General features: G+C 40.4%; 2 protein-coding genes across 3 annotated transcripts in view; one reads left to right on the top strand and one right to left on the bottom strand.

Moving 5' to 3' along the window:
- TEX9 (testis expressed 9) overlaps positions 1-11,129 on the top strand; it is a 49,242-nt gene extending 38,113 nt beyond the window's left edge. The window contains exons 10-12 of the mRNA XM_059670271.1: positions 369-503; positions 9,959-10,093; positions 10,737-11,129. Of these exons, the coding sequence (XP_059526254.1) occupies positions 369-503; positions 9,959-10,093; positions 10,737-10,814 (348 nt within the window). The 3' untranslated portion in view covers positions 10,815-11,129. The remainder of the gene's footprint in view (positions 1-368; positions 504-9,958; positions 10,094-10,736) is intronic.
- Positions 11,130-11,399: 270 nt separating this feature from the next.
- The window catches only part of MNS1 (meiosis specific nuclear structural 1), a 29,460-nt gene continuing 27,221 nt past the window's right edge, over positions 11,400-13,638 (bottom strand). For both annotated transcript variants that reach the window (XM_059700332.1, XM_059700342.1), the window contains exons 9-10: positions 13,386-13,511; positions 11,400-11,696 (exon numbers count right to left, since the gene is read on the bottom strand). In XM_059700332.1, the coding sequence (XP_059556315.1) occupies positions 11,604-11,696; positions 13,386-13,511 (219 nt within the window). In that variant the 3' untranslated portion in view covers positions 11,400-11,603. The remainder of the gene's footprint in view (positions 11,697-13,385; positions 13,512-13,638) is intronic.

Raw genomic sequence — 13,638 nt, 5'->3', positions numbered from 1 at the left:
AGCTCGTGTCTTACATTTGATGTTTTGGGTTGTTCCCAAAGGAATAACTGTAGTTATAGAGTTGCTTATAGAATGGAGGGATGCATGACTACTGTATCTTGGGATCAATAAAAAGAGGCAGGAAATTCCAAATAAAAAATAACCTGAAAGCTTAATTTGCAACTATATCTTTAAAGATATATTTTTCTAAAACCAATTCAGGGTAAGAATTCTCTGAAAACTCTATCACCAAGTGTTCAGTCTCTGGTTGTGGTGGTGGTAAAATTTCGAAGAAAGCAAGGAATAGGAAATGGAAAATATTGCAGACTAATAGAGGGAACTTATGATATATTTATAAATGTTCCATACATTTTCTTTTTACTGTACAGGAATTAGAAAATAAAAAAAGACTACAAAAACAAGCTGCCACTACGCAAAGTGCCACGGAGGTTCGCTTGAATAGAGCTCTAGAAGAAGCAGAAAAATATAAATCGGAGCTAAGTAAATTCAGACAGAATAGCAAGGTATGGAAACATGGAAAGGTTTTGGTAGTGATCAACTTTGATAGCTTCTTTTATGCAAGATGCAAAACTAAATAGTTTTTAAATTATAATTCTTGTTGTCATGGTAAACATTTCTCTTTTGAGAAATACACTCAATATCAATATGTACATTTTCAGTAAGTTAGAATTACCTTGCTTGGGCAATTGCTGTAATTGGGTGATAGCACAACTCTTGGGAGGATTCACTCACTATTTTCATCCAACAGATCTTCATTTTGTGCCCATATTATATGCCAGACACTTTTCTAATTTTGGGATTAATGACGAAGAAAAGTCTCGTTTTATCTTGTTTGTTGTATCCTTCTTTGAGCCTCAATTTTCTAGTATATAATACAAGGGGCTATTTTACAGGTCACTGGTTCACCTGGAGGGCTCATTGAACCATAGATTGCTGGGCTCCACCCCAGAGTTTCTGTTTCAGTGGATCTGGGGTTAGGCCTGAGAGCGTGCAGTTTTAACAGATTCCCAGGTGATGATGCCACTGGGTCTGATATAACATTTTGATAACCACTGTTACAGAGTTATTGTCAGGATCACCTTGGTATTCTCAGTATCTAACAAATGATTGCCATCGAATTACCATTTAATTCCTAAAATATCTGTTGAATAAATGAAGGCTCAAATATCGATATGTGTGAAGACATTTTGTATACTATAAATATTGGCTATAGTTTTTGGTTGTGTCAAGCTGAAAGTGTTGCTCCATTGGAATCTCTCTCTTAGGACAATATTTAACAATGGGTTGGGTGATGAAATTAGGAGCTACCCTAATTACATAAAATGATACATTTTAGATTAAATTAGCATAACATAGGGCACTGAACAAAACTGATCTTGGTAAGTCCTCCAACAAGTTGAATAGAAACAAATACATTGCAGTGACTGTAGAATTTTAAGATGTCTTCTGCGAGATGGTTTATGCTGTATGCACTTACTATATTCATATTTAAGAGCCATCAATGATGGCATGATGATGGGGATTTATCAATAGAAGTCATTAAATGAACAAATTAGGAAGTCTACAAACTTACCAGTAATTAGCATGTTATTACAGTACTAGAGGCCCGGTGCACAAAATTGTGCACTGGGGGATGTCCCTCAGTCCAGCCTGCGCTCTCTCGCAGTCCGGGGTCCCTCGCTCCTTAACACCCGCCTGCTTGCTCCTTACCACTTAGCTAGCTGCTCCTTAGTGCTGCCACGGAAGCGGGAGAAGCTCCCACTACTGCCGCTGCGCTTGCCAGCTGTGAGCCTGGCTTTTGGCTGAGTAGAAGTGGGAGTGCACTGACCACCAGGGGGCAGCTCCTGCATTGAGTGTCTGCTCCCTGGTGGCCAGTGTGTGTCAAAGTGACCAGTCATTCCCAGTCATTCTGCTGTTAGGGTCAGTTTGCATATTACCCTTTTATTATATAGGAGAGAGGCCTAGTGCACGGGTGGGGGCCAGCTGGTTTGCCTTGAAGGGTGTCCCGGATCAGGGTGGGGGTCCCTTTGGGGTGCCTGGCCAGCCTGGGTGAGGGGCTGAGGGCCACTTTCAGGCTGGCCACAGCCCCTTCAGGGTGGGGGTCCCCGCTGGCCAGTCTGGGTGAGGGGCTGATGGCTGTTTGCAGGCTGGTCAAGCCCCCCAGTGGGGACCCTCACCCCATGGGGGTGTGGCCAGCCTGGGTGAGGGGCTGAGGGCCGTTTTCAGGCTGGCCATGCCCCCCTGGTGACCCAAGCTCCCAGCCTCTCCTTTTTTTCTTTTTTCTGGGATTTATTTATCTTCTATAATTGAAACTTTGTAGCCTTGGGCGTAGCCCAGGGCCAGCCAGGGCAGGTGGGAAGCTTGGCTTTCTCCATCACCGGGGGCAACCCAAGCTGCCTGCTCGCTCCAGCTCCATGGCTGCCATCAGCTTAGTTGGGTTAATTTGCATAGTTGCTCCTGATTGGCTAGTGGGCGTGGCGTAAGCGTAGCGGAGGGATGGTTAATTTGCCTGTTTCTTTTTTATTATATAGGACTAGAGGCCTGGTGCACAAAAATTTGTGCACTCGGGGGGGGGGGGGGGTCCCTCAGCCCGGACTGTGCCCTCTCGCAGTCTGGGACCCCTCGGGAGATAACGGCCTGCTGGCTTATGGTCGGGCTCAGAGCAGGGCTGATTGGGGAGTTGGGGCGCTGCCCCCTGTCATGCACAGAGCAGGGCGGATCGGGAGGTTGCGATGCCACCCTCAGTCACGCTCAGGGTACAGCCGATTGGGGGGTTGGGGAGCTCCCCCCTGTCATGCACAGAGCAGGGCCAATCGGGGTTGGGGCGCTGCCCCCTGTCACACACAGAGCAGGGCAGATCAGGGGGTTGGGGAGCTCCCCCCCGTCACTCACAGAGTAGGGCCAATAGGGGAGTTGGCGCACCACCCCGTCACACACAGAGCAGGGCAGATCAGGGGGTTGGGGCACCGCCCTCTATCACCCACAAAGCAGGGCCGATCAGGGGGTTGGGGCGCCGCCACTGTCACACTCAGGGCAGGGCCTATGGGGAGGTTATGGCTCTACCCCATCACACACAGAACAGGGCCTGTGGGGGGTGGGAGTGGGGGGTTGGGGCGCCGCACCCTGTCACACACAGAGCCGCAGGGTGATCGGGGTTGGGGAGCTCCCCCCTATCAGGCACAGAGCAGGGCCAATCAGGGGGTTGGGGCGCCTTCCCCTGTCACGAACAGTGCAGGGCCGATAGGGAGGTTGTGGCCCCGCCCCCTGTCACACACAGAGCCACAGGGCGATCAGGGGGTTTGGGCGCTGCCCCCTCTCACGCTGATCCCGGTGCCAGGAGGCCTCGCAGCTCCACTGATCCTGGTGCTGGGAGGCATATTACCCTTTTACTATATAGTATAGAGGCCTGGTGCATGGGTGGGGGCCAGCTGGTTTGCCCTGAAGGGTGTCCTGGATCAGGGTGGGGGTCCCCACTGGGGTGCCTGGCCAGCCTGGGTGAGGGGATGATGGCTGGCTGCAGCTGGTCACACACCCTTCAGGGTGGGGGTTCCCACTGGGGTGCCTGGCCAGTCTGGGTGAAGGGCTGAGGGCTGTTTTCAGGCTGGGACTGAAGCTCCCAACTGCTCCTTTTTTTTCTTTTTTTCTCTTTTATTCTGGGCCAGCTTTAGCTCTGAGGCTTGGCTCCAGCTCTGAGGCCTCAGCTGCTTAAAACAGGTATCTGGTTTGTTTCGGTTCTATAATCGAAACTCTGTATCAACTCCAGCTCTGAGATCCCAGCCAGCTGAAAGCTGGTTTCTGGGGTTTTGTTTAGCGTCTGTATTTGTTACAATGTTTCTTAAACTGCAGGCTCAGAGGCCGGCAAGGCAGGCGGGGAATGTTGCAGTCCTCCGTCACTGAAGCAAGCAAGCCTCATGTTCAGTTTAAGCTGCCTGGCTGCCGGCCGCCATGTTGGCTGGCAGTTAATTTGCATATCGCCCTGATTAGCCAATGGGAAGGGTAGCGGTTGTACGCCAATTACCACGTTTCTCTTTTATTAGATAGGACAAGAGGTCTATATAAATTCGTGCAAGAGTAGGCCTTCGCAGCCCTGGCTTTGTCCGGAAGGTCGTCCGGACAGTCATTCCATTTGGATATTACACTTTTTTTAAAATATATTTTTATTGACTTTTTACAGAGAGGAATGGAGAGGGACAGAGAGTTAGAGACATCGTTGAGAAAGAAACATCGATCAGCTGCCTCCGGCACACCCCCTACTGGGGATGTGCCTGCAACAAAGGTACATACCCTTGACTGGAATCGAACCCGGGACCCCTCAGTCCGCAGGCAGATGCTCTAGCCACTGAGCCAAACCGGTCAGGGCATGCATATTACGCTTTTATTATTATAGATTATTTTAATTTGGTGCATTCTAAAGGAAGTCTGAAAAAAAATGAAGTGAAATAACCAGTTATGTCAAAATTTGATAATTCTGGTTGTAGATTTGATCTTTATTTTAGCACACACATTAAATAAGTAGAAAGTAAAACTTGCTTCCATGACAACAGATGAGTCTACTAATTATAGCCAGCCATTGTGTAAGTTCAAGTAATGACCTGGTATGTAAACAACTTGGTATAAAACCATCAACTTTATATAAACAACTTAGATGTGTTAAAGACAAACTTCCGACCCCAGGACTGCATTATGGGTGAGAGATTTAAACACGATGGGATGACATTTTGTTTGTATTACTGCCTATTTACTATCAAGTTTTCTTCCAGGTGTTTCATGGCTTTTGGTCTTAGATTTAAGTCTTTAACCCATTTTGAATTAATTTTTGTGGGTGGTATAAGATAGGTGACTAGTTTCATTCTTTTTCCCCATTGTGTATTCTTGGCTTGTAAAGTATTAGTTGACCTTATGTGCATGGGCTTATTTCTGGGCACTTGATTCTATTCTGTTGGTTTATGTTTCTGTTTTTATGCAATGCCATACTGTTTTGATTTCTACAGCTTTATATGTAGTTTGAAATCAGGAAGTACGATGCCTCCAGTTTGTTGTTCTTTCTCAGGATTGCTTTGTCTCTGGTATCTTTTGTGGTTCTGTATAAATTTTAGGATTGTTTTTTCTCTATCTGTAACAAATGTCATTGGAATCTTGAAAAGGAGTTGCATTGATTTGATAGGTGGCTTTGGTAATATGGACATTTTAATATTCTTTCCATTTACGTGTCTCTTCTTTGATAACTTTTACCAATGTCTTATAGTTTTCAGTGTACAGGTCTTTCACCTCCTTGGTTAAATTTATTCCTAAGTATTTTTTTTCTTTTTGATGCAGTTTGTAAAGGGGATTGTTTTATTTCTGTTATAGATAATTTATTATTAATGTATAGAATCATTACTGATATTTTAATGTTAATTTTGTATCCTGCAATGTGAGTTTGTTGATTAGATCTTAACAGTTTTTTCATGGAGTCTTTAGGGTTTTTTTCCGTATAAAATCATGTAATCAACAAATAGACAATTTTACTTCTTCCTTTCCAATTCTGATGCTTTTTTCTTTTTCTTGCCTGATTACTGTAGCTAGGATTTCTGGTACTATGTTGTATGGGAGTGGTAAGAGTAGGCACTCTTGTCTTGTTCCTGATCTTAGAGGAAAAACTTTCAACCTTTCACCATTTACTATGATGTTAGCTGTGGACTTGCCATATATGGCCTGTTATTATGTTGAGGTATATTCCTTCTAAACCTAATCTGTTAAGAGTTTTTATTATGAACAGATGTTGAATTTTATCAAATGTTTTTCAGTGTCCATTGAGATGAGCATGTGATTATTTTCCTTTATTCTGTTAATGTGTTGTGTTACATTCATTTTCATGTGTTGAATCATCCTTGCAAATCCAGCAATAAATCTCATTTGGTGTATAATCTTTTTCATATGCTGTGGAAATCAGTTTTCTATTATTTTGTTGACAATTCTTGCATCAATATTCATCAGGGATAGTGGTCTGTAGTTTTATTGCAGTATCTTTGTCTGGCTTTGGTATCAGGTTAATGCTGGCCTCATAGATTGAGTTTGTTGTTTTGTCCTCTTCAATGTTTGGAAGAATTTGAGGACAGTTGGTATTACTTCTTCTTTTAATGTTTGGTAGAATTCACCAGTAAAGGCATCTGATACTGAGCTTTCTGATCACTCTTGCAGTCTCCTAGCCAGTCATAGGTCTGTTTACATGTCCTATTCATTATTAAGTTGTAGTAAGTTGTGAGTTTCTAGGAATTTATCCATTTCATCTAGGTTATCTGGTTTGTTGGTGTTCATAGTATTATCTTATGATCCTTTGTATTTCTGGGATATCAGTTGTAATGTCCCTCTCTAATTTCTGATATTTGAGCCTTCTCTTTTCTAGGTAAAGGTTTGTCAGTTTTATTGATTTTTTCCAAAGAACCAACTCTTGATATCATTGATTTTTCTACACTATTTTTCTATTATATATTCATCAACTCTGCTTTAATCTTTATTATTTCCTATCTTCAACTAACTTGGGGATTAATTGTTTTTCTAGTTTCATAAATTATAAAGTTGATTTAAGATCTTTTTTAATGTAAGTATTTACAGATATAAATTTCTGTTACAACTTTTTTCACTGTATCCCATAAGTTTTGGTATGTTGTGTTTTCATTATAATTTGGCTGGAGATATTTTCTAAATTCCCTTGATTTCTTTGACACATTGGTTGCTTAATTCCCACATATTTGTGGCTATTGCAGCTTTCATTCTGTAATTGATTTCTATTTCATTATATGAAAAGGAAAGATACTTTGTATAATTTACTAAGATTTGTTAGTGGCCTAATGATTGGAGAATGTTCCGTGTATATTTGAGAAATATGTTGGGTGGAATGTTCTGAATATGTCTATTATTATGTCTTGGTGATTTAGAGTGTTAGTTACTGTTCCATTAATCTTCTGATTGTACTATCCATTATTGAAGTGTCCAATTATTACAGACCTGTCTACTTCTCCTACCAATTCTGTTGATGTTTGCTTCATATACTTAAAAGTTCTGATATTAGTGCATATCCTATCTAATAATAGACAAACATGGTAATTAACTGTACCTCCAACACGCTTCCCATTGGCTAATCAGGGTGATATGCAAATTAACTGCCAACCAAGATGGCAGCCGGCAGCCAGGCAGCTGAAGCGAACAGGTGGCTTGCTTGCTCCAGTGATGGAGGGAGCCAAGGTTCCCCACCTGCCGCTGCCCAGCTCTGAGCTGCACTCTAAGCAACTATGTTGCAATTATAGAAGCTAAACAATCCCCAGAAACCTGCTTTCAGCCAGCCAGGCCTCAGAGCTGGAGTTGCAACAGTGTTTCAATTATAGAAGCTAAACAAAGCCCAGATACCTGCTTTCAGCAGCCGAGGTCTCAGAGCTGGAGCCGAGCCTCAGAGCTAAAGCCGGCTCTCAGCTCCAGTGACAGCCATAGAAGGTAAATAAATCCCAGAATTAAAAAAAAAGAAAAAAAGAAAAAGAGGAGAGTTTGGGAGCTTCAGTCACCCGCCAGCCTGAAAACGGCCCTCAGCCCCTCACCCAGACTGGCCAGGCACCCCAGTGGGGACACCCACCATGAAGGGGGTTTGACCAGCTGCAAACAGCCATCATCCCCTCATCCAGGCTGGCAGGCACCCAAGCGACACCCCCACCTTGATCCGGGACACCCTTCAGAGCAAACCAGTCGGCCCCCACCCGTGCACCAGGCCTCTGTCCTATATAGTAACAGGGTAATATGCAAACTGACCCTAACAGCAGAAAGACTGGGAATGACTGGTCACTATGACACACACTGACCACCAGAGGGCAGACGCTCAATGCAGGAGCTGCCCTCTGGTGGTCAGGGCGCTCTCACATATGAGCAGCTCTGCTCAGCCACAAGCCAGGCTGATGGCTGCCAGTATAGCGGTGGTGATGGGAGCCTCTCCTGCCTCCTCAGCAGCGCTAAGGATGTCTGACTGCAGCTTAGGTCTGCTCCCCACTGGCAAGTGGACATCCCCCGAGGGCTGCCGGGCTACCAGAGGAATGTCTGACTGCCATCTTAGGCCCAATCCCCCGGGGAGCGGGCCTAAGCCAGCAGGTGGTCATCCCCTGAGGGGTCCCAGACTGCGAGAGAGCACGGGCCGGACTGAGGGTCCCCGTCCCCCCCGAGTACACAAATTTTTGTGCACCGGGCCTCTAGTATATTTATAATTGTTGTAGTGCCTTAGTGAACTAACCCTTTTATCATTATATAATGTCCTTCTTTGTCTCATAACTGTTTTGACTTAGTCTCTTTTGCCTGATCTTATTAGAGCCACACCTATTCTCTTTTGGTTACTATTTCCATGGAATATCTTTTTGCATTCTTTCATTTTCAATCAATGTATGTCTTTAGATTGAAAGTGAATCTCTTGTAGACAGCATATAGTTGGTCCTATTTTTTTAAACCCATTCTTCTAGTATATGGGGAATTTAATTCATTTATATTTCACATTATTACTAACAGGGAAGAACTTCCTGTTGCCAATTTTTTTTTTTTAAGTTTTCTCGTCTTTTAAATGTCTTGATTTCCTAAGAGTCTTGGCCCTACTTCTCAGTGCCTTAGATGTATTTTATTCCTCTGCCCATAAGCTCTTGCCCCTAGGCACCTGTAGTTCTGCAGACCCCCTATAGTCCTCATGTCCAGCAGTGCCCACCCTTGCTTTCAGCAGCTCCAACCTAATAGTCAGACTATGCCACCATTCCATCAGGTGAGACAAAACAGTCCCTAAGGCACCCTCATATAAGTCAGAACATCAAACCAAGTTCTGTTCTTGTTCTTTCCATCCCAAGGGAGGCGGTGGGGAAGGTGAGGTGAAAGGGCGAACATAAATGCAATGTCATTTCCTAGTGTTTTGAATGTGGTTCTTGCTTGGTTGCTGCTGCTGACTTGACTTCTAGAGTTCTCACAATGCTACAGTAATGTGTGTATTGTATATCAGCGTTTCCATGGGAGTTCCTTGGGAGAACAAGGGCTCTGGAGCTTCCTACTCTGCCATCTTGCTAACATCACTATTTAAAAAAAAAATAATTAAAAGTCATGTTTACTATTTTACCATATTACTATTGCTGTTCTTGGTTTTTTCTTTATGTGTATGTAGGTTCAGATTTCCTTCTGGTATCATTTTCCTTTTGCATGAACGACTTTACATTATTCGACAACCTGCTTTACGTGAAAAAAAGTTACTTTCATTCAATGTTGTTTGTTATAATGTTGATGACATGCCATAGAAACTTATTTGTTTGTATCAAAATTGATTTCATTATACATAGTTTCTCTGATATTAAGCAAAATAATCTACGATGCTAAGTGAGGACTTACTATATAACATCTTCCAGTACTTAATAAGTTCTAACCTGTCTCACTTGTCATGGACAGTGGCTGCACATGGTTATTTAGGTGTCTGCCAAGGATTTGAGGGGAATATTTAAGTAGATTTTGAGGACTCCATTCTTTCCAAGATTTCCCATGGATAAGACTGTTATTTCTGATTTGAGGTCTATCCCCAGCGAACTCATGAACTGGAAAGTACTCTCAATCAATATGCTTCCATTTTTTTCAAGGGTCATACCACCACCACTTTGCTATTGATTACTCACCTACATCTTCAAATGTTTTAAAAATTGTGTCCAGAGTTTATATCTGCTACTGTCTGGAGAGCTAGTCCAATACAAGCTATTTTACTATTACTGGAATATAACAAAGTTGTTATTTCAAAACGTTTTTTAAAATGTAAATGTGAGACTTGAACATCATTAAAAGTTATCAAAGTTACAGTAATTTAGTAATGCAAAGAAAACTTTACCAAAAATTTTATATTTCAGTTCATTATAGTTTGTATAATCTTTTTTATTAAAAGAGTGAAAAAGGTATATATGGGACTTATTTTTTTTTTCTTTTGTAGGATATAGCAAGTGAAGAACACAAAAAAATTGAAGCATTAAAATCAGAAAACAAGAAGCTAGAAAAACAAAAAGGAGAATTAATGATAGGGTTCAAGAAACAATTAAAATTAATTGATGTTTTAAAAAGGCAGAAGGTGAGTGTACCCTAAAAGAAAACCCATCGATATTATTTGGAGCTCTCTACTAAAATATTTACTAGTGTTTGTACTTCAGATATGTTTGTTTAACATGCTTAGGCACAAAAGTTTATGTAAGATTTATTTATAATGGGTCATCCAAGGAAGTGGATATTTTCATGCAAGTAAATTAGTAATGTGGAGAATGGGACTGGTAAATACAGTATGGGTACTTCCTAAATAAAGAACATACCATATAGAAGAGCAACTTGGATTGCCTCTTGGAGGAGTGAAAATTGATTTCAAATCACTATTGTTCCATTCTCTACATGAGTCACCTGGTAGTGAGTAGACATGAATTCGTGGTTCTGCCTCTTTTCCTTTTTGCAAAGGTTAGGTTAGGTATTAAACTATTATTGATTGTCTTTCAACAGTTAATTGGTGCAATACCACCATTGGACAAATAGGCTTTTATAGGCTGACTCTTGAATGTAATTACTGTTTCATATATCATGTTTATTGGAATTAGAGTACAGATTCCTACAACAGAGCTTATAATTTGATAGCATTGTATACACACACTTTTACAAACTTCCTGTTGTGTGGTTTATTCTTAATACTAAAGTAAACATCTTCATAGTAATTTTTTTTTTAAACACAGATGCATATTGAAGCTGCCAAGATGCTGTCTTTCACTGAAGAGGAATTTATGAAGGCACTTGACTGGGGAAATTCTTAAGTGGGGTATTTTAGTGTCTATAACTAAGTGTGTGAGGTTATACATTTTATTTAGCTTAAGTTATAATGGTTTGAATTATTTTTAGTCTTAAGAAATGAGTTTATCTGAGAGAAATTTTGTTTTAAGTTCTTATTGACAAATAAAGCACTTTGGAATTCCTCACCCTTTACTTTTCTCCTCCCTTATAGTAGACAGAAAAGGATGCTTTACTTAATCTAAAAATTAATGTTTAAAAAACATACTATATAGATTAGTTTGCTAAGGCCGCCATAAGAACCATAGACTTGATGGCTTAAACAACAGAAATTGTCTCACAGTTCTGGAAGTCTGAGGGCTCTTTGCTCCCTATGATGTCACATGCTCAGAGAATGGTGCTTTAAACCCAAATTACTTATAAATACTTATTTCCCTGCCAAATCAGGCAAGTAAAGTTCCTAAACACAAACGTAGACAGAACTGTAGCCTGAATAGGGATACAGAAAAAATTCTGAACAGTATGGAAAAGTTAGTCCATACTTATATACATGGAATGTTATAATATGGTGGTGTAGAACTCAGATAATTCAGTACAAAAACAGCAGTTAATTTTGCAGTTCAAAGTATTTATTCATTTTAATTTTTATCAGAAAATAAATGTTTTCTTATAGAGAACCACTTACAAATGATGAAATGGAGATGTTTTAGAAAATTCAAATAGACAAGATTCCTATCACTGAACTGTAAAACAAAACTTATACTGACATCTAGTGGTAACATGCAAAAGAATCCAGGTTTTACCAAATCTTGATATCACTTTTCTTCACAAATTTCACTCCTTTTCTGATATGCCTTCTTAAACTCTTCACCAAGCATATCAATATCATCCTCTGTTTTGAATACTCCCTACAAGAAAAATATTTGTGGGTTACTTTGAATACCAGAATATTTCCCCAAATGTTTGTGAGACTAGCAAATAGAATTGAAATTTACAGTTGTTTCTAAGATAATTAAATCTCTTTAGTAGAGTTATAAAAAAATGGTTATGCCAAAACCGGTTTGGCTCAGTGGATAGAGCGTCGGCCTGCGGACTGAAAGGTCCCAGGTTCGATTCCGGTCAGGGGCATGTACCTGGGTTGCGGGCACATCCCCAGTAGGAGATGTGCAGGAGGCAGCTGATCGATGTTTCTCTCTCATCGATGTTTCTAACTCTCTGTCTCTCTCCCTTCCTCTCTGTAAAAAATCAATAAAATATATTTTTTTAAAAAATGGTTATTTTCTGAAAATTACACCTTGATATGAATATTCTCAGACTGACCAGACTTCCTGAAGACTGACCAGACTTCCTGATTTATCAGTTCCACTGTTGGAACTTGTCATAGGAATCTTCTATTTTATAAGTACTACTACTTGAATTGGCTGAATGGGAAGGAATTTAATGTATACTGTATGCTACCCTGTCTTGAAACAGACCTACAATACAATTATGAGAGGTCAGGGTGAAAAGTTTGAGTTTTGCCAAATTCATGCATGAGACTGGCTCTTGCTTCAGTTCTATGGCTAATCAGCAAACATGCAATCTTGTAGGAAAGAATGAATCCAGGTTTGAAGTTTAGCCATTTGAATAGCCCTTTAAAATTCTTTAGGCTTTTATTTTGTTTTCCCTTATAGTAAGAGGCGGCTCTTTAAAACAAAATTGAACTTAAATATTTACTTATAAAGGATCCAAAGAATAATTTAGGTCATTTGGGGCCATTAGGACCAAAAGGATAAAAAGTCATTTTAAGATATCAGGTTTATTGGATTCTCCCCATCTCCACAATTATTTTCCTACAAAAATATCTAAATCCCAAGACTCTCCCAGAATTTGTAGTCTATTTCACAGAATTTATCAATTCCATGTGGCTATTGTCATTAATATATTATTTTGTATTCATTAGTCCTATCTAAACAGATTATAAGGTCTTGAGGGCAGGCAATAATTACTCATGTGTCTCTTTCTCCTTCCTTAATTTGCATTGGACTAAATATAAAATATGCACTTGATTCTTCCAATTGATTAAAATATCGAATGGCATAATTTCTATATTTGAAGGACAAAAATACACGAGTCCATGTTTATGTGGCCTGTGAAACTCAGTTTATAGTCACAGTGTATCTCAGATGTACGTGAAATTTGCTAAAAATTTTAAAAACTAGTTACCAGTGCCTAGTGATAACACAACCTCCTACTATAAAGCAGATCTGTCACAGACTCAGTTCAAGCGTGTGCCTGTCACTGGTATTACTGATTACAAGGTTTTCCTGTTGCAAAGTATCACAATTGCTTTATAGTTTAGTTTTGTAACACCTACACTGAACGGTGAGAAAAGAATCTTTAAACCTTAAATTCAATACATTTAGCTCAGACTTCTAAAAATGTTCCAAGACTAGCTCTCATTTTGGAGATATTCAATGAGTGGCTAAAATCTCACTAGTGCTTGGTAACAGCAAAAAGTGAGCAAACCCCAGGACCTCTGTAATCCTAATACATGGGTTTTTTCCCCCCACCAGTAGATGTCATGAGGCTTACACTTTGAGTTAAATCTCACTTACTTTAGGGAGATATCCTAGTAATTTTGTAGCATGTTCTTGGAGAAGTTTTAGTCTTTCTTCTTCAATAATTGCATTAATACGTCCTTGCCTACTTTGCTGTAACTGCCATTCTTCCAGTTCATGTTGCTGGAAATGTAAATAAAATTTCATTAATTGTCACACAATACATTAATCTTAAAGGAGTTGTCAAAACTACTCTTGCAGTGAATTAGATAAAAGTGATGAACTATTTATTGATACTAATTTCAAAAGG

Source organism: Myotis daubentonii, chromosome 1, assembly GCF_963259705.1.
Source record: "Myotis daubentonii chromosome 1, mMyoDau2.1, whole genome shotgun sequence".
Classification (NCBI taxonomy): domain Eukaryota; kingdom Metazoa; phylum Chordata; class Mammalia; order Chiroptera; family Vespertilionidae; genus Myotis; species Myotis daubentonii.
The sequence above is the reverse complement of the archived record's forward strand: the minus strand, read 5'-3'. Positions and strand labels throughout refer to the sequence as shown.